General features: G+C 46.1%; 2 protein-coding genes across 20 annotated transcripts in view; both read left to right on the top strand.

The window, feature by feature from the left end:
• Positions 1-7104, top strand: part of CADPS2 (calcium dependent secretion activator 2) — a 536067-nt gene extending 528963 nt beyond the window's left edge. For all 18 annotated transcript variants that reach the window (XM_047694444.1, XM_047694449.1, XM_047694446.1 and 15 more), the window contains 2 exons: positions 489-593; positions 6127-7104. In XM_047694444.1, coding sequence (XP_047550400.1) covers positions 489-593; positions 6127-6297 — 276 coding nt within the window. In that variant the 3' untranslated portion in view covers positions 6298-7104. The remainder of the gene's footprint in view (positions 1-488; positions 594-6126) is intronic.
• Positions 7105-22186: 15082 nt separating this feature from the next.
• FEZF1 (FEZ family zinc finger 1) lies at positions 22187-24514 on the top strand. 2 transcript variants are annotated; one of them, XM_047696102.1, is made up of 5 exons: positions 22187-22615; positions 22766-22987; positions 23220-23354; positions 23597-23729; positions 24156-24514. In XM_047696102.1, exons 1-5 carry the CDS (start codon positions 22187-22189, stop codon positions 24512-24514), a joined length of 1278 nt encoding a protein of 425 aa, XP_047552058.1. The 2 variants fall into 2 exon arrangements, with proteins under 2 accessions (XP_047552058.1, XP_047552057.1); XM_047696101.1 differs by having other exon boundaries at positions 22187-22987.
• Positions 24515-25513: the final 999 nt, after the last annotated feature.

The following is a 25513-nucleotide window of genomic DNA, read 5'->3' as shown; positions in this document are numbered from 1 at the left end:
TCGCTTCTCTAGCCTGTTATTTCTGGGTACTGACTGCATGTGTCATGGCATAACGCATCCACTCTTCGATTTTTACATAATGTACAGGCTAATAAGAAATTTCCCTCCGAAAATAATTCACCTGCTTTGTCCTGCTGTTTGGGAGCCCATTCAACCCGTAACGTGTATTTAGTGCCCTTTGTTACCTACAGATTACAAAGCAGGCCACTAGGCTACAAGTGCGGGAACACGGTTTCCCATGAATATGTTCTGGCTGAAAGACTCATGTTAATTCATGTAGAGAACAGCCCAGGTCAACGTAGCAGATTTTCTAGCAAAACATACAATTCTGTTAACAGGAAATTATAGCATTATTGACTTCAAGTGCTGATCTGTGGTCATTCCAGAGTGTGTCATTACCCCCTCATTACCGAATCTGTTATATGAATACTGCAGAGGCTGTTTTTCTGTTTTGTTCTCCTCCCCTCTGCCCCCATCCTTCTTTCCAGCAATGGTACAGCAGTTCCATGAAAGTCATTTGTGTCTGGTTGGCTGATAGATTAGACCTTCAGCTTCATATTTACCAACTGAAGACGCTCATCAAGATTGTGAAGGTAAACAAAATGTGTTTGGATGTGAATTGCCCACAAAGCTATGAAGGGTAATGGCTAGATATTGACATACAAAAAAAACGGTATTTGATGTAACTGGGTGGATGTAAGTACTTTAAAAACATCACTCTCGGCAATGACAGGCTACTCTTCACTTACATTTTCAGTTAGATTATTAAGTCAATGCTAATCATTCTTTTCTTCCCCAATGAAATGTATTTGATCCAGTAATCACATTTTAAGATTATGTAGAGAAAGCCTCAGACACATTTACCTGATTATAGTAGGTCCACAGTAATTTGGTATTAATTTTCTTGATTATAGAAATGCTTTCTCCTAATACATTTCCTTCATATTTATTAGGATCACATATCATTATGAAGGCTTTTGAATGTTATTTACCCACAGCATAAGGAGAGTCATATCCTGACACGAAAGTCACACAGTCACTGCCTGACTTCCTTTGGAAGCACGCCCCATCTCACACGTAAGAGATGATCAGTTTGATCCCAGACAACCAACAGGTGTCACATCACTTAAGCAAGGCCATTTTGACATTTGCTCTTTGAAAGAAAACGTTAACAGCTACAGTTAACAGCTAAATAACAGTTACAGTTATTTAGTAAGTAAGGACTTTAAAATCATATATTTATTTAACATGATTTTTCACACTTTGTAAATTCTAGTGGAAACGCAAAATTTGCCACAAGTATAACTTTTTCTTAAAATTGAGGCAAATCCTACCTTATGCCTAAAAACATAACTCTAAGTTATTGAGAGTCAGCTGTTCTTTTAAAAAGACCTTCAAAAAAAAAGATGACCTTCACTTCCATTTTAGTGTCATTTATCAAATGGGATATATATACCATATGTATAGATCCAGATCCGTATATATATGTGCCCATATATGTATATGTCTAATAGGCATATGTATATATATGTATGTATGTATATATATGTTTATATTTATGTGTATGTGCGTATATCACACACACACACACACTCAATGGTTCTTAATGTCATTCCTGATCTACTGTTATCAGCATCACCTGGGAACTTGCCAGGCATGCAAATATCCGGACCCCACCCCAGACCTACTGAATCAGAAACTAGCAATCTATATGTTAACAAGCCTGCCAGATGATTCTGATGTTAGAGTATAAGAACTATTATTGCATTACATCATTAAGTTTTATCCACATTAAAATATTTTCCAGCATTCTCTAGGTTCCTACAGTTTAATTAGAATACAAATTCTTCTGTGCCATAGCCACACAGGTTATCACAAATTAGAAAGAACCATAAATAGGAAAGTTCTGTTCTAAAGTGAGAAATCGGCCAGTCCGCTGGAACATAAAACCAGACCCGTCATGTCACGGTAATAGCAGCCACGATTAGTCATAAATGATAAGTAAAATGATAGCCGCCCATTCATTTTTAATACTACTAAACATACTGCATTTCATTGGACAGAATATCTTTGGTCCAGAGCTCTTCTTACCAGGTGTTACTTATTTTACAATGAAACTGAAAGCACACTATGATCCATTCATATTTGCCTTCATTTCTGCAGTGTTTCTTCCTTGTTTCTATAAATGTGACTTGGAGAGCTTCCAAATGAAGTTTGTTTGTCATCAAAGAGAATCTGGGTTATCTGTGGTATACCTTCTAAATATTTATGTTAAGGTTGCAGTCTGTACTGTGACTAATATTGGGGATAAGCTGCTTACCCTTACAATCAGCCCTATTTTTCAGAAAGGACCTAGTCAGCTGATTGACATTCGTTGATAGATTGTTAAGTTCTCTGTTTTCGGAATAAAAGTCTCCGTTGTTCACCAGCCCATCATCTGTTTCTTTCAAAGTTATTCCTTTTCTCATATTCATATTGTCATTACAATTAAAGATCAAGCAGCAATGAATATTTTAGCAGAATAAAATGGCAATGTCATGAACCATACGGTGACATTTCCATTGTACTCTAAGCCAATCAGCTTATCTTATTTTACATAGTCTTCATTATGGGCTACCAGTAGTCCAGACTGATAAATATGAAAATAAGTTTCATGAGTATGTTTGAGTTTCCATGCTTTGTTTTTCACAAGCAGGTCTCCAGACTCAAAATGCTTTCTTTGCCTGATACACCTAATCAAATCGTAGAGCTTTATTTAATAATTAAAAATTATTATTTTCACAGTGAAAATCAGGATGAATTAATAATTTAATGTTTTAATTGTTCCTTTCCCTACTTTGAATGTAAACAGACTTTAACCAATTTCATACATAGATTTATAACTCTTCAGAACCTATATGGTTATTTATAATGTTCATTTCTCAGTGAATTTAAGAAGCTCTTAAAGAGCAATGTATACAATGGTGAAGGTCCCTGCGTAGGCTTTCCTCCCATCCACATCACCTAGAGTAAGCCAGCATGTTACCACACAACAGGGCATCCCATGCGGGAGCCGGGCTGCAGAACTCTGGCCTTACTACTCCGCAGGCATAGTCAATCTTCTGTGCCCACCGGAGACATCTGTGGCCACAGATGCCATCAAGCTGTCTGTGACAGCCAACTTGGCCCCACAAAGACGCTTAGATAGTAATCAGTTCATTCATGTTGCTCGCTAAGAAAAAACAAATTCCCCTAAGAGTTTCACAAAGAGTTTAGGACTAAGAAATTATCCACAAGGTTTTAACATCAGAATGAGGCATTGAGGAAGGGAGAAAAAAGACTCCTCGAGAAATCAAAATGACTGATGGATTTGCGTTCTCCCTAGTGGCCATATGATGTTTAAAAGCAGTGAACATAAATCAGCTGCCTCTTTTTTTTTTTTTTTTAAGATTTTATTTGACAGGCAGAGAAGCAGGCAGAGAGAGGGGAGGAAGCAGGCTCCCCACCGAGCAGAGATCCCAATGTGGGGCTTGATCCCAGTGTCCTGGGATCACGAACCGAGCGGAAGGCAGAGGCTTTAACCCACTGAGCCACCCAGGCGCCCCAGCTGCCTCTTTTACTAAGAGAAAAGAAGACAAGTGAGCAGCTCCCTCATGGCAGGCCCTCATCTTAAGTAAGACCTAGCAGACCTTCGCTGGCAGCCACAGAGGATGTCCCAAAGTCAATAACATTTTATGAACCCTAAAAAGAGACAGAGGAGATAGCAGGGGTACCTGTCCTGCAGCTCCACTAACTGCTTATTACCTGGTGATAAAATAAGGAAGTAGAGGGGCGCCTGCGTGGCTCAGTGGGTTAAGCCGCTGCCTTTGGCTCAGGTAATGATCCCAGGTCCTGGGTTCAAGCCCCACATCGTGCTTTCTGCTCAGCAGGGAGCCTGCTTCCTCCTCTCTCTCTGCCTGCCTCTCTGCCTACTTGTGATTTCTCTCTGTCAAATAAATAAATAAAATCTTTAAAAAAAAAAAAAAAAAGGAAGTAGAGTCCTAACAACATGTCAATTAGAAAGCTTTCAGGACTGCAAATCCACAATACAAATCTGTCCTCACCAACATACTGACGATTAAGCTAAGTCTAAGGAAAGTCAGTTCTAATAATAAGAAAGTAGGACTCACAAACTCAGGGTATGATTATCAGTGGAACAATCATACTTCATGTCCAATGCATCATCTGTACTTGAATATTTTGTGTGCTAGATATATTTTTAAACAAACTATTAAACAGTTACAGCCTTGCACACAAATCTGTGGTAATAATACCTTGTATATCAGTTACCAGATTTTCGGGACAAAACTTGCCTTTCAGAGCTATTTCCATGGGTTTTGAAGCAAATTACGTAAGTTTTGGTATAAAAGAGTACCACCTTAGTCATAACAAGCTTAGAAAGAGCTTAGAGAATATGAGCGTGGTGGGGTATAAGGTGTCTTAAAATGTAAGTAAAAAATAGTTCTGATCATTTAAGAAAAAAAACGGTCTCTGAATCAAATTGTTATTTGCGGTTAATATACTGCATCTGATACTGTGTATAACATTTCTCACAGTTCAGTTTATTTTTGGTGAACTGTGGGGGTGAACTTTTCAAATATAAATTTAATTTATAACAAGTGATTATCCAAATGAAAAAAAAAATTGTTATTTACCCTCCGTACTGCTTTTGGCATATCACCTCTGAAACTTGGAATGATGCTGGGAGCATGAGTCAGAGTAAAGAAGACAGGAAGATATGTAAAATACCAGGGGTCCCACGTCCTTTCTATGGTTTTACTCCTTCCCCCAAGGCTGTTAGTAAGTCAGGTGTGTATATCAAGGGGATTAAGATGCCACTCATCAGCAGCATTTCCTACCTCCTGCAAATAAGTACCTAAAATTCAACCATGTGAATATTAAAAGTTTCCTTCTATAGATGAGGGAAACCAAGCATCTCCTAATGTTAATTTTCCGCTACTGGAGTTAGAGTATGGGGCCAGGAAGTACAACATTTCTTCTTATTTGACTTTCTTCATCTATTAAGTATAAAGCAAACAGCAAAAAGAGTGCCCACTGGAAATCATTTAGAACAAAACAACGGCACAAAATACTGGTACTTGAGGGCCCGTCCACTGACCTCTAAATGTAACCTAGGACAGGAAACAAAATCTTAAAAGATACCATTAAAAACAGCCTTAGAAGTGCCTCCATACAATGGGATATCTTCTTTTAAAAAATCAATAATAAGATACCAGTCTTGTCTGCCAAAGAAAAATCCTATCTGAGGAAGATTGGCCTTAAGGGGATGAGTGAAATAAGGGAAGATTTATGGGTTATGTATCTTCTGTACCACAGAGCCCAACATTCTGTTGTTCTTGTCGCTGTTCTTAGGGATCACTACATAAACATTAACACGTTTATCCTATTTTTGACATATAATACATCAAATTATATACTTTTCACAGAAAATATAAATACATGTTTTATTAGCCCATCTATGGAAGCTCTATGCCAGAATTTGACACTTCACATTCCAAGGGAACTTCAAAAGGAAAAGGCAGAATTCATACAGACTTTTAGGTGTACACAAATTTTTACCCATGGTATATATAATAAATGTTATAATTCAGAAATACTGAAAGGGCACATTTCTTTTACCAATAATAGGAGTAACTCTCTCCATCCACATCTCCTTCCAAAAAGCTAATGCATTTTATAAAATTTCTTTTTTTGGTATTAACGGAACTGAAAAGCCAAGAATTCCATCCTATTAAAAATGTACATCGGTGCATATCATTTCACCTTTGTTCCAAGTCATTCAAATAGTAAAGTCTGTGCAACCAGGAATATTTTGGAGGAAAGCTCATTTGTCATCTGTCACAACATTTTGATCTATTCAGAGTGATCCTAGCTTGAAAAGCAGTATCCAAAGTCTCATTTCATTTTCTCCCCAGAAATACACCAACAAGCTGATTGACATGGGCAGCTAGGATCGGGATCCATTAGTGATTTGTCTAAGATCATTTCTGAAATTCCAACTGAGGATATATGCATAGGGACATCCATATTGACATCCACGCATACAACCCCTAAGTTCTCTAAGCAGATTCTCTCTTCTTCCTCCAGAAAACGTACAGGGACTTCCGACTGCAGGGTGTGTTGGAAGGCACCCTGAACAGTAAGACCTACGATACTCTGCACAGGCGGTTAACGGTGGAGGAGGCTACAGCCTCTGTCTCAGAAGGAGGAGGACTTCAGGGCATCACCATGAAAGACAGTGATGAAGAAGAAGGCTGATAACCCCGGCGCTGTAGGAGGAAAGAGGATGTTGACCTCGTTTATTTTGTACTCCGTCTTTGTAATTACATTGATTGTCTGGACCAAATAAAAATGCTTGTATTTCACTCCACTTTGCAAGGAGTCAACCAGGAAGCAGAGTGAAAGGGGAAAATGCCAAGTTTTTTTTTTTGTTTTTGTTTTTAGGATCAGCCTCTCCAGTGTAGCTTGACCTAAAATGAGCTTTGGCTTTATTTGTGATTGGAACATGATTTTTTTGGGTTTTTTTTAGAAGCTTTGACTTTTTCTTCTGTGATTAAATCAAAGTAGTGTCCTCTGTGTGAAATGAGATCTGCATTTCTCAGAGTATGATATTGTAAGAAGAAGCCACTCCTGATCACTGCGTCAGCTCTCTTGTACCCTTGTTAAAATGGTGTGTATTTATTAGTTTATCATTTATGTGTCAGAGTTTGGTTTTTTTTTCATAGTTAATTTGCCATTAATGTTGTAATGTGTGTAAAAACTTAAACCTTGGTTCTTAGTACTCTGAATTCATCTGCAGGCTTGAAGGACTGCCAAACCAAATATAGACTAGATCCTCCGTCAGCTTGTGTCCCCTTCTATTCTGAACATACCTTTCAAGTTTAGGAAGAAAAAAATCCCAAAGCGTAAGGTAATTAAGTGTGCTGCCATCAACATACCACATTCTCCTACTTCTAAATGTAACAGCTTGCAGGCAATAAAAATGTATTTGGTCAAAACCACCTCTGTATTTATTAGACTTATATAAATTAAATGCAGTAAAAAATGTTTGCAGTATTACAAACATCCCAACAATTTGGCTTTGTGTTTTTTCTTTTTGTTTTGTTTTGTTTACAATCAGATGAGTAAAAGATACTAACACTGCTTTGCACCTAATCGGCACGCACACTTCTGAAAAGAATAATTACGAAAGCATAGTTCCATAGCAAAAGTAATGTTGCCTACATACTCATATATTACTAACATTAGCAATTTGTGTTAACTAATAATACTAGGAGTGCTAGTGATTTAACTAGCAGTTGACGTATTAGTTAACAGTTATTTCTTCCCCCCACAGTATTTTCTTGCTATAATTTTGAAAGTATTCACTTTCAAAGTGAAAGATTACACTGTATAATTTCTCTATGAATTTTAATTCTTGTATTTTTTCCCTAAAATATCCTGGCATATTGTGCTACTACATTCATTCATAGTAATTTTTAAATGAGGTAAGTTAATGCAGAATAACTGGAGGTATCCCTGAATTTGTGTAAACTCTAGTTTGGGAATTTTGGGAGTGAAACAACTTCTTAGACCTCCAAATTCATTCTCTGACAGTGTTGTAAATGATGCCTCAGGAGCTGGACTAGTCCACAAAAATCCATTTGATTAGTTATTATATGATACTGGTTTGGGCTGAAATCTAGGTCCTAGGGGTGAGACCTCCTGTGACACAAGATAAACATGAAAGGAGATTTCTTCACCTTTCCTGGATTAGAGACTAAGTCTCCCAACTCAGTATTGTGGGAAGGCAGTTTGCCCTGGAATGCTCTCTTTTCCTCTCTCTGCCCTCACATCCAATAGCACCCTGTCTTCGGGCCGCCAGATGTCCAGTCCTGCTACCCTAAACTCAGCGGCACCCTCCCCATTCTTGCTGCTGCACAGCTCAAGCGGCTGTAGACTCTGAAATTACCCACCCTTGTTTTCCCTAAATGTCTGTGTCTTTGATATAGCTCATCTCTGAGTAGTTGGCCCATGTTGTCCTGAACTATAAATGATGAATTACTGATACCCCCCCCCCCTTAGCCATATATAGAGATACTCAGGGAAATACCTAGCTAATCCAATTCAGATATGCAGGGGAAAGCACTTGGGGTCAGCAGGGTCTTGCTGCTGATCTGAGCTCTTTCAACTGCCTACTGGCCCTCTTTGCTGGTCAGCCTCCTGTAGTTTCTCTCCAGATTTGAATGTTCTCTGCTCCTTCCTTTCTGTGCCCAGGAGATCTCTAAAAGCTCCATTCCCCGGTCCAACGTCCAGTGGCTTCCACAGAGGACAGCAACAAAGGCAGGTAGTGGAGATGCTCACAGGTATATGACGACTTTGTGGACCAGCCTTTGAGCCACCAGAAAGGTGTATGAAGAGAAATTTATAAAGTAACTGAAAAAGAATAAAAAGTCATTTTTGGGTTTTTGCCCAGAAATTCTCTTCAACGTAACTGCAAATTGCTTGAAATGACTTAATAATTGTTCATTGGTCTGTGTAACTGTTAGGGTGAATACCCAAGCATCTGTCTATTAAAGGAAGCCAAGTGTTATTTTTCAAGTATTAGTTCTTTAAAAGGGATTTAATTGAAAGCCTAACAAATCTTACAACTTTTTAAAAAATGAAAATCATTTTTAATTCAAAAGAAATAGCTCTACCCTCCTAAATGGTAGAGAAAAAGCTCTACCTTCCTTGGGGGAAGGGCCAAAAGTGCATCCCTTGGGCATTTTAAGAAGTGTTGCATGAGAAAATAATGCAGTCTAATATCCAGCTGGAATGGGACTGTTAAAATAACACGTCTAAAAGGAAAGTTTCTCCAAACTCATGGAGAAAAATAATAATAACCCCTTTTCCCGGAAAGGGAAAGAACCACGCAGAGCTTAACGTAAACCTCTCAGCTCCAGCTGTGGGTCGTTCTTGTATTCACGGATTTTTCCACTTGAATTCCCCTTAGTTCTTGTTCATTGTCCCTCGCTCTGCAGAAAGGATTTCCTGCTACTTTTGCAGTAAACTCCGGTGCAAAGTGTCTTAGGGCTCCCACCCCGCCCCCCACGGTCAGAGCCCGGCCTGGCCCGGTGTCGCCCTCCTTGGCCCGCAAAGACTTCGGGTGAAGGGTCCATGAGTTCTTGGAAGGTGCGCTTGGTGAGAAAGGTCACCCGGCCACGGCTGCTCACGGAGCCCTCCCCTGCCGCGACCGTCTGCCCTCCGGGCAGCGCGTGCCCCCAACCCCCCTTCGCGAAAACCCGCGGGGACCCGGGGCCGGTCCTGGGCGCAGGGGCCAAGCGAGCCGGCCTTGAGCGCGATCCCCGCGAGCCGGAGCCCAGAGCCTGCCTTCCCAGCCCCTCCCGCCACGCGTTTCGTGGAAGGACCAGAGCGGGGAGTTTGGAGCGAGAGCTCGGTCTCTTTCATGTCTTACCCCCCAAACAGAAAATGGAAATTTCCCGGTCCGGGTCCCTTAAGGAAAGTGATATAGATCGATGTTCCTGAGAGACGGTCACCGCCGCCGCCCGCGGGGCGAGCGCTAGCCCAGAGAGCAAGCGGGTGGGCCGCTGCGCGCTCTGCGTCCACCGCCCGCCGGAACCCCCACCCGCAGCCCTCCACGCGTCCCACCGGGGCCAAGAAAAAACAAACAAAAAAGTGGACTAGTTGTATGCAGAGTTTGGAGGCCTGATTTGTGGCAGTTTGGGAAGACAGTGCTCATCCTATCTTTGCATGGGGTCCCCCTACCTCACCCCCACCCCCTGCCCGACTGCTGTGCGGGGAGCCGCGGTCGGGAACCTGTCTCCTATTTCTTTCAAGCTCTGCTCGGCGGCCGGGCAAGAATCTCGGGGAAAGCGGACGGCTCAGATGGCTCTGGTCCTTGGCGGCAGGTAGAGGTGGAGCCCAAGGGCCCGGGTTGCAGGGAGGAGGCGAAGAGGAATTGGGAACCCCACAGTCCCCGAAGCGCGCGGCCGGCGTCTGCCCACCCCACCCACTTCCAAGGGTGAGGCTTTCCCCCAGCGCTGGCTGAAAGATGGGGGGCAAAGAGGACTTAATCTGTTCTTCTCTGTGACGCTGAACTAAGATACTTAAAGAACAGAAGCGGATACAGACCGTGAGCACAACGCTCCGAGCCTGGGTTCCCGAAGTCAGGAGTGACAGTCAATCGCGCCCTTAGTCCGTGTGCAATTTGTGATCGTTCTAAGGGAATAGGCACTGGGGCGTGAGACTACACTACTGAGAAAAGAGGAAGTAAGGGTAGAAGAATTCGATGTGCTTCCCAAATGAAGAAGACCCCTGATTTAGAGAAATACACCAGAACCAGGTGTTCATGACACAGTTTGGTAAATCGTAGTAAGCAGGGCCTTGGAGGCAGAAAACCCTGGATTTGCCTCCTAACTGATACACTCTTGCCTGTGTCTGAGCTCTGTGTCCTTGGGCAAGTCACTTCACTTCTCTGTAAAATGGCCACTTAATCACGGAGGTGATTGTGAGAATTAGAGAGGCATGTAGTAAGTTGTGGCCAGTACTAACTAGCTCTTCGTGAGGAATGGACTGAGAAGAAATCGTGGTAGGCCTGCCTCTGCCCACGTGCACCACCACTCTCTGGCCATTCTCCCCGGGGTGGTCTCAGGGTCCTTTGACATCATAGCCGGCTCCGCGGCTCTTCAGCCCGGTCCCACCTTGGCGTGTCAGTGGACTGGCTAGAGTTGTCCGGTTCCTGGGTTATATATAAGGCCGGCCAAGTGGGAGGAGAGGAGTAGACGGGGAGGGGCAAACCTACTCGGGTCTGCGGCGAGGGCCGGCAGTGCCGAGAGCAGCCCTTGGAGCAGTGGTTGGGAGGGGAGGCAGCTGGAGACGTGCCTTTGGGCCGCGAGGGCAGGATGTTGGTCAGGGGCTTTGAAACCGGACAGGTATGATCCAGACATGCTAGACGTATAAGCAAGGGACTCAGACCTCGGCGCGTACCCAGTAGGTCAAGTTCAAGAGAATTTAAGGGGCAAATTGGTGTTCGTTACCGTTTCCCAACGTTGAAGGAAACCTAGGCTGGCGTCCTGCGTCTAAGCCCAGAGATGAGCACGCAAGAAGCTCTTGGAAAACGCGCCGCGGAACCGAGAGAGAAGCAAAGAAAAGCAAACCGTCGCAGCGCGCCCCAAGCTGCCCTCGGCCGCGGAAGCCGAGCAAAAACCGCAGACACTGAGGGCCACAGTCAGCACAGAGGCTTGGCCCAGAGTGCTGAACTGACAGCCCTACTAGGCTGACAGGAAAAAGCCAGTAATTTGGAGACCGGTCAGGGCCGAGGGCACGCCCCAGGGTCACATCCCAGCGTGTCCGTGACGAGGAAGACGCGTGCCCTGGTGGTGCTGGGGCCAGGCACTCGGTGGCCTCGGGGAGGCAGAAACCCATCGCTTACCAGAGGCGGAGACGCCTCGCCCCGCTTTGGGCTGGGACTAGAGCTAACTTTTTTTTTTTTTTTTTTTTTAAACCCGAGGGATGTCTCCCATTTTAATCATTCCCTTAAGGTAGCCTGCCTTCAGCTTCTGAGTTCCAGATCCAGGGAAGAATTTTACTTAGTTACTTACACACACACACACACACACACACACACACACACACACACCCCACTGAGGAATACCGCAGATGCCGTTAATCTCCCTGTACTTTGCAACTTTAGATTAAAGGTGACTGTATTTATGTGCTTGTTTGTGGATGACTTTTAAAAGGTAACAAACAGGGGCACCTGGGTGGCTCAGTGGGTTAAGCCGCTGCCTTCGGCTCAGGTCATGATCTCAGGGTCCTGGGATGGAGTCCCCCATCCGGCTCTCTGCTCAGCAGGGAGCCTGCTTCCCTCTCTCTCTCTCTCTGCCTGTCTCTCTGCCTACTTGTGATCTCTGTCAAATAAATAAATAAAATCTAAAAAAAAAAAAAAAAGGTAACAAACACATTCTCAAATTGTCTAAGTTTCCATCCCTAGGATCCGTGGTTCTCAAGTCAAGAGCGAAGTGAAGAGTTGATCTCGAATTCAAGAATCTTCAGGCAGGGTAGTTCCCCTTTCCTGGGCTCTGGCACACATTTGCTTTACGGAGCCCCTACACAGACTGTGTACCTTTGCGAAAAGTAAGAGTTGTATGTCCAATTATGTCCTTTTCTGCTTTAAATCAGTTCTAGTTTGTCTTTTAACACTACTTCCTTACTAACACCCAACAAGTCAACACCTCTCTTGGGTATGATTGGCAGAAAGAAACATTTAAATGATGAAATTTGTTGTTTAGGGCATTTCCCTAAAACGCCAAGGAAGCAAAACTAATTGTAACTTTGCAACAAGATTTTGGTAGGGAAGTAGGAAAAGTTTCATTAAAAGGGGGGTTACTTAGGAAAAGGTCAGAACCCAACCAGACTGTATTTCAGAAAGTGGAAAGTGAAACACAGAAAGGCTGGGGTAGTGGCAGATTGTGGCAAAAGGGAGCTTTGTTAGAACCTCCCCACCCCCAAAGCCTGGTAATAATTTTAAAACACACTTCAAAGTTGCTGTATTGAAGAACTGCTTTCATTGTCATTCATTCAAACTGCCCAGTTCTTATTTAATTGTTGTTACATTGTGTGATTGCTAGGTGTGTTCTTCCACATAATTAGGATAGTCTATCAGAAAGTTGATTAATTTTAGAAATGCATAACTACCTCTAAAGAGATGAAATCTGCTTTAATCAAACTGGGATTTTTGAAAAGCTTTTGTGAAAGGTTAATTCGTCGTTCTTTAGAAGAAAGTGTCCCCTGGGGACCTCAGGACTGAATGTGGGAGAGCAGGCCCCCCGAGGATAAGGAAAATCCTCAAAGTTGTGAAAAATAATTTAACAAATGTGATTCTTTGTGTGTATTTTAGCATGTCTAGGTATCTAACCAGAAACTGAATCATTGAGCAGAAGGGTTGTTTTTTAAATACAGTTGTCTGAAAAAGATTTTGGAAAAGTTTATAGCCTAACTTTTTAACAAGATGATAGGTAGCTTTTCATATGTAAAGTAGTTAATTTTAAAATCTCTTTTCAATCTCCAAGCCTCCCAAGAATGAAGTGGGCTTTGATTTAGTCCCATTTCACAGAAAAACAATTCAAGGCAAAGGGAACTGCCACCATCTGTTCTGGTTAACAAGGAGCCCACTAGCTGTGTGGCCTTCCCAGAGGGAAGGCACCCCAGTTTAGGAGGCCAAAACAGGGCAGGAAACTGGCATCATTTATTCTAGCCCTCAAAATGTCTGGACGAATTGGTGGTAAAAGTACTTATGAAGAACTTTCTTAGAAAGGGGGAAAGGTTGTTCTCCATTTCAATGGATAATTGAAGAATCCAGCTTTAAAAGGATAGTAAGGCACCTGGAGGGGCCAAGGGGATTACAATGTATTTTTTATGAGGCAGCAATTGTGGGGCAAGTGGGGGCAGAATTCACTGCCTACTTGAAAAAGTGCATGTTTTCTCCTCTTAAGTTCCTGCCCTTACAGGTTTAATTAAAAGCTCTGGAAATTAATGTCAATAACAAGCTCTGGAAATTAATGTCAATAACAACTACAAACTTCGGAGGGGTTGGTTGCAAGTTATAGAATATGGCCAGTTTTGCAGAGAAAAGGGAAACCGGGAGAACGACGGTAAGAGACAGAAGACAGTAGAGAAGAGGATCTTCCGTGTTGCGGATTTCCAGTTACCACCAGCTCCTCCGCCCCGCACCGAAACAAGGGGACGAGGGCGTCCTTGCTCACCCGCGGCTGGACGGGAGACTCATTGGTCAAGGCCAGCGCCAGACCAAAGGGCCCCAGCACCACTGCGGCCATCGTGGCTAAAATAAGGGGACGCTAGTGTCCCACAGATGTTGCGTCTGGATTTGCCCTTGCCCTGTATTCCACAGGGAATCACTAAGAAAATGTCTCAAAGAGAGCTCCAGAATTTGAATTTACCAGGGGTATCTAAGTTCAAACTCAGGAGAAAAAGAAAAAAGAAAGAAAAAACCCTAACCCTAGAATGGCAGCGACAGCAATCACGTGTATCGTACAGCTGCCACGTTTCCCTTTTCCATCTTATATTTCAATTGGCCAGTGGGAGCCCGGCCGACAGCGGGGTCACTCTACCAGTAAATGTTGTGGCCTTCACTTATCTTGAGAAATAATAAATTGGCATGTCTTACTAATACTAGAGGGTAATGATTTTGCTTTTCAAACAAAACGTCGGTATCTGCCAAAAAAAAGGGGAAGAGAGCCTTTGGGAAGTAAGGAACCCCCGTTATTATCAAGCCTACCGCCTTTTGAACACAGAATACGCTCTTAATTTTTAAAATATCTTTCGCCGTTCCTAAGAAATCTAAATCAGCGTCATTAAAGCCAATTTCTTTCTCTCCCTTTTTTCTCCCTCTCTGCCTCTTCTTTCAACAGTGGTGTGAAAGTTCAGCTCTTCTCTGTCATGAGTAAAAAGCTTTGGAAATCAGCTAATGTGCCAACACTGGGAACATATCCAGGCCCACGGTGCGAAAATGGAATATGTGCTGTTGAATTATTATTTTTGTCCTTTAGGTTTACATCCACGCCTTTGTATTATGTAAATTTGTGAGAAGCTGTGAATCGCAGGGTTAGGTAGAGGAGGGGTTTCTCCCCCCTCCACAGGCAGCAGGACCGACCCCATTCAGTCTTTGAATGACGCGCACAGCCTTCTTCTTCTTCCGGCTGTTTCACGCAGACCCAGCCCCTCTCCCCAGCGTCGACCCCGCGGGCCTGCAGGACCTCAGAGCTGCCACGCAGGCCCCAGGAGCCTCGGCGGGCACGTTGGCGACATCAGCCGGCCGGCCCCACGAGGTCACCGCGGGCCGCGGGGTGCCGCTCCCCTGTTGCCCGCGTCAACATTGACGCTCCGCAGTGTTTCCCGCACCCTCTTCCTGTCCGAGTCTAGTGGGAAACTACGAGGGCAGACCTACCGTTAGTGAAAGTCAACGAGTGAACTGAGCTTAAAGAGGACACGGAGGGGAGAGAAAAAGAAAAACGACTTCCAAGTTAATTCAAAGCAAGGCAGCAATAATTTAACATGGTCAAAGTTAGTAAGGTTCCTTAAAGACGGATCAAACCTCTTCTTGGCATTTACATCTCAACTCTTGAAATGTGTGCGATGCCCGTGGGACCGGGTCTGAGAGAGGCCTGGCGGGTAGCGGAGTTTATATCGAAGACGGGAGTCCACCTGCATCAGGAGAAGGGGGACGGCCAGTGGCTGAGGGTCTCCCTCCCTCTTTCAGGGACTGTGGAAGCCAGCTGGAGGTGGCCGAGGGGTACCGTGCACGGTGGACAGCCACCCCATCTCCCCCTTTAGCAAGGAAGAAGAGGGCTTGGCCGGGAGAGCTCAGGAAGCGGAATGAAAGGACAAATTGGAGGGTGGGGCCCAAAGGGGGAGGTAAAAGGAAACTCTTCAACAGAAGAATCTAGTTCGAAAATTCTCCTTGCTTTCCCCGAGACCGTCAGCAGATACCCAGTAATTCTAAGCACAAGCCAAATGGCTCTGAAGGGAGGATTCGAGGGGGGCAGGGGTGGGTACAGAAATATATGACAACGGACAATGAAAGGTTTTTGGAGTAGAACTCAGAGGTGGCCCTCCGCACCAACCCGACCCGCCTCCCCAAACCCGTTTAACATCAGTTTAAGAAAGTGTTTTCCGGGAAACTGAAAAGGACAGGCAAAACTTATTGAAAAAAAAAAAAAATGCTCTAGTTGCTTCTTGGGCGTGCCACAGCGTCAGCCCTGTTTTCTTTCTCTTGACATCTAGATTAAATGACCCTTCAGTAACACTCTGAGTCGTCAAAGCAAGTCTATTAGCGACTGTTCTGTTCAAAAACTTTTCAAACGGGAGTCCTCCGCCATCTGTTACTTGGTCTTTAAACCCGATCCCGCACCCCCTCCCGAAACTCTTTGGCGACTTCCCCCTTCTCCCAGCCCCGGGGTGGGGTGGGGAGGGGAGGGACAGAACCGCCGCCGGATCCGCGGGGGTGCGGCGGGGAGAGGGAGGAGCTCGATCGCGCCCCCAAAGGACCGCTGGGGGCGAAGGTGTGGAGGCTGGAGGTCAGGGGGACGCGGGTGGCGACCTCGCGGCGCAGGCAGTCGGGGCACCGGGGAGGCCCCGCGTGGGCGCCAGAGCCGGGCGGGACACGCGGCGGCGCGGGGGGCGGGCAGGGAGGTCTGGCTGGCGGCGGGCTGCGGGAGTAGCGGCCCAGCTCCCAGTCCCCTCTAAGCCGCTTGAGTCACCATCCCCAGCCCCTCCAAGGCAGTGTCACAGAGCCCGGTCGCCCTCGGCCTCGACAACGTCATTGTAACTGTTCGGGACTCCTGAGCCAAGACCAATAAGTGGAGAATCCAGCCGGGGAGAGGGATCAGCTTTTCCGTTCCACTTCGGGCTTCCGTTAAGTGGCTCTGCGCCGGGCAACGCATCGTGAATGAGGCGAGGCACCTCCGCGCCGGCACCCGCAGCGGGAACGCAGTTCCCGTCCGAGGCCGGGGCCGGGGACGCCGAGGTCGCCGCGGTTATGGAGGCCCCCGCGGCCGAGGGCTGCTGGTCCGCGCGGGGCGCTCCCCGCCGGGAGCCGCCGACGGCCGGGGGCCGGGAGGTAACTACATTGTTAAACGGTTCTCAGAGATTTCTAGCTCAAGGATTTTGATTTACTTCTTCTGCTTCTCCGTTGCTCTAACCTCACTCTCTGCTCTGTATTATTTGAATATCTATTATAGACATTTATTTCGCGGGAAATAAGGAAGAAAGTTTGAAAATAACCCAAAAAACCTGCTCTAAACCTCTTGGGTAGTTATCAAGGAAAGAATCGCGCTGTGTTGAATGTAGTTTTTATTTTGCCCACAAAAAATTATCTGGGGACTGGCGCATAAACGCTAATCAGCCAATAGCACAACCAGCTCTCGGTGTAGAACGAGAGCGCATATTTGGGGCGTCCTCTTCTAACTGATCACGTCCCAGGTTTCAACAACACCGTTGGAAATTGCAAGCCAAACTTGTCTGGCTTTTGTAGCTTGACTTCTAGGCAGCTTCTCGAATAAGTTGAGAAATTGGGTTGCTTGTCTATAAACTTCTTTTTCCATCAATTCCAGCCCTGAGTCGAGTCTGTAGGGAACACACCTCACAGGCCTGTGGGAACGGGTGAGAAAAATCCCAGCATTAGTGCAGGGGCAGAAACAAACCCAGGCAGGTGATTCCTGTCTGTAATGTTTGCAGGCTCATTAACAGCTCTCACCTTTGGGGCTCTTCATTTACTTTTACCAACTGATTTTACATGTAAATACTGTTCTGAGGACAATAATTTCACTAGGTTGCAAGGAAGCCCTACTAAAAAAGACACAGTGGTAAAAATAAAGGTCTAAAGATAAACAACGAACCACTTGGCCTGCCTCCCCTCCCCCAAAGAAAGGAGGGCTCTGTAAGGTAACCCACCCCTCCTTTACAACTAACCAGTGATACTGCCCTTCACAAGCTCTACGAAATTAGGGGGAAAAACCCTTTATCTGCTTCCATACTGAAAGTACACTAGTAGCCTTAAATCTGAACTTGTTGCCTAAGTGTTGGTTGATGTGCTAGAAAGTTAGTTCTCACTGTGTATTCATTAGCTAATCTGAAGTCCTCAACAAGACTATTTCCTTGAACCTCGAAGACCCTCCTGTCTGGGGCCTACTCCAACACCCCGCCTCCATCACACACCACAAGAAATAACAAAAGACCAGTCAGAGATAAAGACTGAGCAAAACTGTAGGAGAATTTAGGAATGTTTTTGCTATTTATTAAACAGGAAGAAATGTGGATGGGTCTGAGTGCCTGGGGAGGGGAGGTGGTCAAAATAATAATCTCGTCTCCCCCGTTCAGCTCACAGCAGCTAACAAGAAGCAAAAGAAAGCAGACTGTTATTTTTGATGAAGAGGCAGAGGTCATGGATGTTAGGTCTGATAATCCTAAAAACATGACCAGAGATGAAGTAATGCACTTGGCAGGTGAGATAGGTTGTAATATTTCTCAATCCATTTTTTAATTTTTTAAAAAATTCAAGATATTCTGTGACTTATTAAGGAAGAAGAGATAAAAGATTGTGGCTTATTTGGTCATTGAAGGCTCCACTGTATTGCCTTTTATTTCAGATTGCAATAATCTTGACCAAAAACTGCATTTGCTTGTGATAGGGTTGTAAATAAAAAGCCTGTAAAAATCATGCAAGTTCTTGAGCAATCAAGAAGGCAGTTTAGGTAGCACTGAAATAAAAATTAGCTTCTGTAGGCAAAAAACAAACAAACAAAAACCCAACCCCCCCCCAAAAAAAAACAACAAAAAAACCACGACAGCTTTAAATTATTTTAGAGGAATAGCACTTTTTATTTTCTCAAAAGGTCTTAACTCAGAGTTTATCTGGTTTGTTGATATCAAGGAATGATTTGCTCTCCTCGATACATCTCATGCAGGATAAGCCACACACTTAATAATAAGGATTTAAAGTGAGGCAAATAAATACTTCCTTTCTGTGGTTGGGAGAGGAGGGACACTTAAATCACCAGCTCTGACCAAGAGAGGGGATTATAAGATTCTCCGAGAAAATCCAAAGAAACTACAACTGAGTTTCTATTTTGCCATTAATGAAGTGAGCAAGGTTCTCTTGCATTCTTTGAATAAACAATTTTAAAGGGTTGGACCGTTTTAGAAGCTTCTAAATTTGCCAAATATGCTCTGCTTTTCTTGGGTGGTTTTTTTTTTTTTTTTTTGGTTTGTTTTTCGGTGTTTGTTCGTTTTTTATCTTTCAAATGCGTTTGGGGGGAAAAACCCAAGTACTGGACAGATTTGACAATAAGATGGAAGCCTTTCGTAAATACATTTTGCATTTTGTTTAAGGTAATCCTTAGTTAATAGATAATTTTTTTAAAATTAACAGTTTTAGGTTAGGTTTTGAATAGAAAATACTCATTAACAGATGTTGGAATATCAAGACCTTGATTTATAAAAGCACCTCTTCAGTCTTCAGGATTAGCAAGCTCGGGTCTGATGTTTTAAAGGAAGGGTGTAATTGCTACTTTGAGATATTCGTGTTACTCGAATGACACCATACTTTCAAACACTTGTCAAAAAGGCAAATCCCGAAAAGACCGGTGAATTGCAAATAGTGGAAATATTAACTATACAAAACACTTATACCCCTTAGCCAATAATTTTCCCTTTTTGTTCAGTGTCCACTGAAGGAGAAATTTACTGAGGTTAAAGCAAGGCTCTTTTGCCCTAAAGGAGGAGGGAGTGGGGGAGGGGAGAAAAGGGGAAAGGGAGGGACACGCGACGAACGTAAAATAAACTGGTGGCATTCAGTCCAGAAGGCAGGTAACGCTCCGGAAGCGGGTGAGTTGTGCAAGTCAGCTGGGCGCTCCAAAGCTTTCCAGAGTTAGGCCGTTTCGTGCTTCGTTGCTTTTTTCTTTAAACCTGGCCCTATGATGGAGCAGTGCAGCACGAGGGGGATTTTTCGATGTTGGGAAGTGGCAGGTAGGAAAGGAAATCTGACCTGCCCCCAAAGGCAGCAATTAAAGTCTTAGCCACGACCCATCTGTCGTGGGACGCACCCCCCCCCCAACCCCGCCTTTCGCCTAGCAAAGCCGTCCCGCGCTCTTTGTCTGAGCGGGGAAGAAGAGGAGGCAGGTTCTGAGGCCCCAACAGCAAAAGGAAGGACGATTTTGCAGGGTGGGCGCACCCTCGGTGACCGCCGAGCTCGGGCCAAGAACTGCCCCAAAGTGGTGTGGCGCCTCTTCCTGCACTCGGCTTTAGTGCCCTGCGCTCGCCTCAGTCAGTCGGCACTTCTGTACCCCTGCATCTGTCCTCCTAGCCCGAAGCCACCCCAAGACCTGACACGAGGCACTTCCCTGGCCTAGTTGTTATGGCCAGTCGCATCCAGACCTTTCTCCCCATTTAGCCCTTTGGCTGCCTTCAACTTCCAATAGGACTCACGCCTCCTCCCCCACATCCTTAGCAATTGAGTTTCTCCACCACCCCTCCAGCTGCCCTGCTTTGCCGCTGGGCATTAGGGCGCCTTCCCAGCCCCGGCTCTTTGCGGTTTCTACCCCTCTGGGCTCGCTGGGCGGGGGCGGGGCAGACACTCACGAAGAGCCCGTGTGAGTGGCCTGGACTGAGCAATGGGGTAGGGAGGAGGGATTGTGTTGAGGTTAATTTCCTCCGTTTGAGGTCCAATTTCGCGTTTTGGGGTGGCATTCCTCAGGGGCTCAACAATCCCAGGGTTTCAAGTCAGTTTGCATCCAGCCTCCTTTTCAGGGCTCTTGCAAGAAGACACCCACACCCACCCGATGTCTGGCACCCGTCACCACCTGTTCTACGCGCACTCTCTGAGGGTAACTCACCAGGTAGATGGCACCCTGGACTGCTGCGGGCGACCATTCACCGGGGCGTGCAGGCCGCCAGGTTCTGAGCTGGCACCTCTGCGCTCTTCCTCCCCTTACTCGCTGGCTTGAGCTCCCGGCCGCCGACTCCTCGCTGCACTGCCGCTAGTCCGGGGCTAAGCTCTGCCTGTTTGCAGGCTCGCAAAGGGGAGCAACCACGGACTTGAGCGCGGCTGTTCTCGGTGCGCTCCGGGCTGCGCCCGCCTAGACTTCGAGACCCCGCGCAGCCGGAGAAGCAGCCAGAGGAATCTTCCCGGAACACTCCTTAGGCTCTACCACTCCTGGAGGAGAGTTTTGACCCGGGCGCTAGACCCGCGGGCGCCTGCATACGCGGGAGTTGCAGAGGATAGGTCTCCGCGTGCTCGCGCTCCCGCAGGTCCCGGTGCTCGCCGCCTCGCGGTGCACACACACCCCTGGCTGCCTCCTGCGCCGCTGGCTGGAGGAGTTCAGACTCCACTAGTAGGGACATGGGGGCCTGGGGGTGGGATCACTTAGTTGTTTCCCTTCTCAGCTCAACTTTCAATGTTTAAAATGCTCCGACAGAGCTCTGAGAGCAGGTATTTAAATACATTTTCCGGGCTCTCAGTGGGTATAGAAGCGCGCGCGTGTGTGTTGGTGTATATCAGTGGTGGGGTCCGGCCGTCGCCGAGGCTTCTTTTGGTGTGACACCCGCTTATTCCTGGCAACTCCTCCTCAACTTTGTGGATGGAGTGCGTCTTTCCCAAGCTCCTGTCGTGACATCGCATTTACAAAACCACAAACACATAACAAGCCTCCCAAGGCCTTTAATACTCAGGGACGTTTTGTGAGGCCAGTTACCTGCTGGCGTCTTCCAAGTGGTCCAGACTCGGTTCGGGCCAGAGACCCTGGGATGCGGTAGTCCCGAGCCCCGCGCCCCAGAGGAGCCCTAGAAAGAGGGCTGCGGAGGAGGCGGCGCTGCTCTGACCCGGGCCCAGTTTCTGCCCGGCGGAACCGTGCAGGGAAAGCTCGGATTTCGCTGAGGTCGGCTTCCTGGCCGTGGCTTTCTGGAGCCTGGCGTTTCATAAATATAGCCCGGCGTTTGCCCCTGAATTAGACTCTGTTTCCTTATTTAGCCCTTGCACAATGATTTTAGATGATGTCACTTAGAGCTAAACGGGAAAATTGATCTCAGATTTGCTTGGCCTTTAAAGCCTGGTTAAGCAGATTGAGAATTAAAAAGACAGAGGAAAAAGCAAAGGGGCGGGGGAGGATGGCGAGGTGTGCGCCGGAAAGACTGCGAGCGGAGGGGAGGGCGTGCCTCGCTGCGAAGAGCGCCCCCGCCTCTTCTGGGCGGGGGAACTTCACTCACCAATGAAAAGTAGTCACTGACTGCAGAGAAAAAAAAAAGTTTTCCTGTTGACTGTTGGAAGCGAATTGAGCAATTATCTAGTTTACCTTCTCCTCTTGGAAGTTAACGATTGGCGAGATCTTGGCTGCGTTATTGACACAACACTTTCTATTGATAGAAATAAGTAGTGATTGTCCTCGAGTCATTGGTGCGCCAAGAACTCTGCGATGGGCTGGCAGGAGTCCATTGGGCTGGGCTGGCAGGTTCGGCTGGTGATGCTGGGGAGGAGGAGGAGGAGGCTGCTGGTGGTGATGGTGCCCGTCCTGCTCTCCGCAGGTCTGTGACAAGCAGGGAACAAGGCAACGACGGCGCAGCCTGGCCCCGGCTGACGGACTCTGGCGACTCAGTCATGGACAGTACTTGCCACAACGCGACTGCCAAAATGTTAGCTACTGCTCCGGCCCGGGGCAACATGATGAGCACCTCCAAACCCTTGGCTTTCTCCATCGAACGAATCATGGCGCGCACTCCCGAGCCCAAGGCCCTGCCCGTCCCTCACTTCCTGCAGGGAGCGGTGCCCAAGGGGGACCCCAAGCACTCTCTGCATCTTAACTCGTCGATCCCCTGCATGATCCCCTTCGTGCCTGTGGCGTACGACACGACCTCCAAGGCCGGAATGACTGGCTCCGAGCCGCGGAAGACGAGCCTGGAGGCTCCAGCGGCACCGGCGGCTGCGCCCGGGGCGCCCGCGTTCAGCTGCAGCGACCTGCTCAACTGCGCGCTGAGTCTTAAGGGCGACCTGGCCCGCGACGCGCTGCCGCTGCAGCAGTACAAGCTGGTAAGGCCGCGTGTGGTCAACCATTCTTCCTTCCACGCCATGGGAGCCCTGTGCTACCTGAATCGAGGTGATGGCCCATGCCACCCGGCGGCCGGCGTTAACATCCACCCGGTGGCCTCCTACTTCCTCAGTTCCCCTCTGCACCCTCAGCCAAAAACGTATTTAGCTGAAAGGAATAAACTGGTGGTCCCGACGGTGGAGAAGTACCCCTCGGGAGTAGCTTTCAAAGACTTGTCCCAGGCTCAACTGCAGCATTATATGAAAGAAAGCGCCCAGCTTCTGTCGGAAAAAATCGCTTTCAAAACCTCTGACTTCACCCGAGGCTCTCCTAATACCAAGCCCAAAGTTTTCACTTGCGAAGTGTGTGGAAAGGCAAGTACTCTGTAGAAGGAAGGTCTGCCCGCCTGCCTTCCTTTACTTCTTTCCTTCCTTCCTTCTTCCCTCTTTCCTTACCTCCTTTCAAATTTCATTTTATTTTGTTATTATTTGATAACATTTGCTATAAGATTATTTCTTTACCCCTCCCCGTACCGCCCCCCCCCCACCAGGTTTGATTTCAAAGTGCTTGTTGGGCTAACCTGTTCTCTGTGTGTTTAACTTTAAGGTCTTTAACGCACACTATAACTTAACCCGTCACATGCCAGTGCACACAGGAGCCAGACCCTTCGTTTGCAAAGTCTGTGGAAAGGGCTTCCGGCAAGCCAGCACCCTGTGCAGGCACAAGATCATTCACACCCAGGTGTGTGTTCATCTGTCTCAATTTCACCTGGCTTACTTCCAAACAGTTTGTAGAAAAATAGCTGCTGAACTCTTATTCTTTAGCATAAGGTTTGAAATGTGCTAGCTGGACCGGGGGAAATGCTATGTTTTTGCCTTTGTTCTGCTTAAAAGCATGAGAGACAGCATTACTGTGTTTTTGAGTTTGCAGGACTCCCCTTAACAAAATACCCTAACTTCCTACTTTTCTTCCCTTTCTCTCAGGAAAAACCTCACAAATGTAACCAGTGTGGCAAAGCATTTAATAGAAGTTCCACTTTAAACACACATACCCGAATACACGCAGGCTACAAACCGTTTGTGTGTGAATTCTGTGGCAAAGGATTTCATCAAAAAGGTATAGAACCCAGGAGGCCTTTCATGGCAGTCTTACTGAAAGTTCTAATCTTTTCCAGATATTTTAGGGGGAAAAAATGATGTTTTGAAGTGCAGGTGGTTACTGGCACCTACGTTGACATTTCAACCTCTTACCTGTGTGACTGATTAATATTAGAGAAAGGCATAGTTTATATATGGAGGGGGTATTTCCTAACCGCTTGTTCTCATTTTATAAAATTGGATTAATAAATATGTTTTAATATGTGGAGGGAACGGCCTCATTGTTGATATTTACAAGTAAACTTGGGGAGAGAAGTGCAGGCGGGAGGGCAGCCCTGCACTTGCTGTCGGAGCTGTGGCTGCTCTTCCTCTTGCTTTCCAATGGTCCACTCCTCTCTTTTCCAGCTCTTTTCAGATCCACATCCCTGTCATTTGTCTGTTTCAGGGAATTACAAAAACCACAAGTTGACCCACAGCGGGGAGAAGCAGTTCAAGTGCAATATCTGCAACAAGGCTTTCCACCAGGTTTACAACCTCACCTTCCACATGCACACTCACAACGACAAGAAGCCCTTCACCTGCCCCACATGTGGCAAGGGCTTCTGCAGGAACTTTGACCTCAAGAAGCACGTCCGCAAGCTGCATGACAGCAGCCTGGGGCTGGCCCGCACGTCTGCTGGGGAGCCCGGCACCGACCCATCGCCCCCTCTACAGCAGATGCCGCCTGCGACCTTGCCACCTCTTCCACCACCGCTGCCACCCCCTGGGCCCCTGCAGCCCGGGCTCCACCCGGCCCATCAGTGATCAAGGCCAAAGTCCCTTCCCAGCCCCTTTAGGGTCCCCACTACTGAGGCAACAAGGGAATAGAGCTGGGTCATGCAGATCCAAGCTCGTCTACAGACCCCTGGGCATATTGGGCCCCACATGTTAAAGCAGATCAGAAGCCTCTGCATTTCCTGGCCTTTTGCCTCTTGCATGCACCTGCTAAATGGTTTTGTGTATTATATCCTATATAGGCACTAACAATTATGAGAAAATTTGGGGGTTTGTTTCCAATTTTTTTTTTAATTTGGAAAGACTTCATCTCGGGTGGAGAGATGGTGTTTGTTTTGTTTTGTTTTTTAAACAAAATTCTGCTGTATTTATTGAGATCTGTATTATCCTACCCGGGAATGCTGCACCATTTTAATTTTATGATTGTATATATTTCCATTGTGTTATTCTGCTGTCTCAAGATGCCTGCCGATTGTTTATTATCATTTCCTCTTTCCCTGAGGTAACGAGACACTGTGTGTATGTTATATATACACGCATAGATGTGTGTGCCTGTAAAGGCACGGTCCACATTCGTGAGCACATACACACAAATACACATTAGAGAAAGGTGGTTCATTATGGATGAATTTGAATTTCGGTTTTGATTATTGCACGTGAAAACTGATTCATTGACTGTTGGAAATAAAGTTTTGGAACATGCTTATTTAATCAACAACTTTAGGGTTCTGTTCATATGATCCAGCTAGAGATCACTATTCTGACCCCCTCATCCTTCATATTCTTTAAAAGTCCAACTCTGAGTTAATATCATCTAAGGTTTGATCTGAAAAATTCACCAAGAACAAACAATAGTCTTTTTAAACAGTTATAACTTTGGTAAAGTAATGAAATTTGACAAAGTTCAGAGACAGTAGATGTGGATTTCCTAATAGAAACATGTCTGGGCCATCTGATACGTTTGTAGCGCTCAGTTAAATGGAAACAACATATCTAGGAGAGGTGTGTAATATACATACCAAATAGGCT

This window comes from Lutra lutra, chromosome 11 (genome assembly GCF_902655055.1).
Source record: "Lutra lutra chromosome 11, mLutLut1.2, whole genome shotgun sequence".
NCBI lineage: Eukaryota > Metazoa > Chordata > Mammalia > Carnivora > Mustelidae > Lutra > Lutra lutra.
The sequence above is the reverse complement of the archived record's forward strand: the minus strand, read 5'-3'. Positions and strand labels throughout refer to the sequence as shown.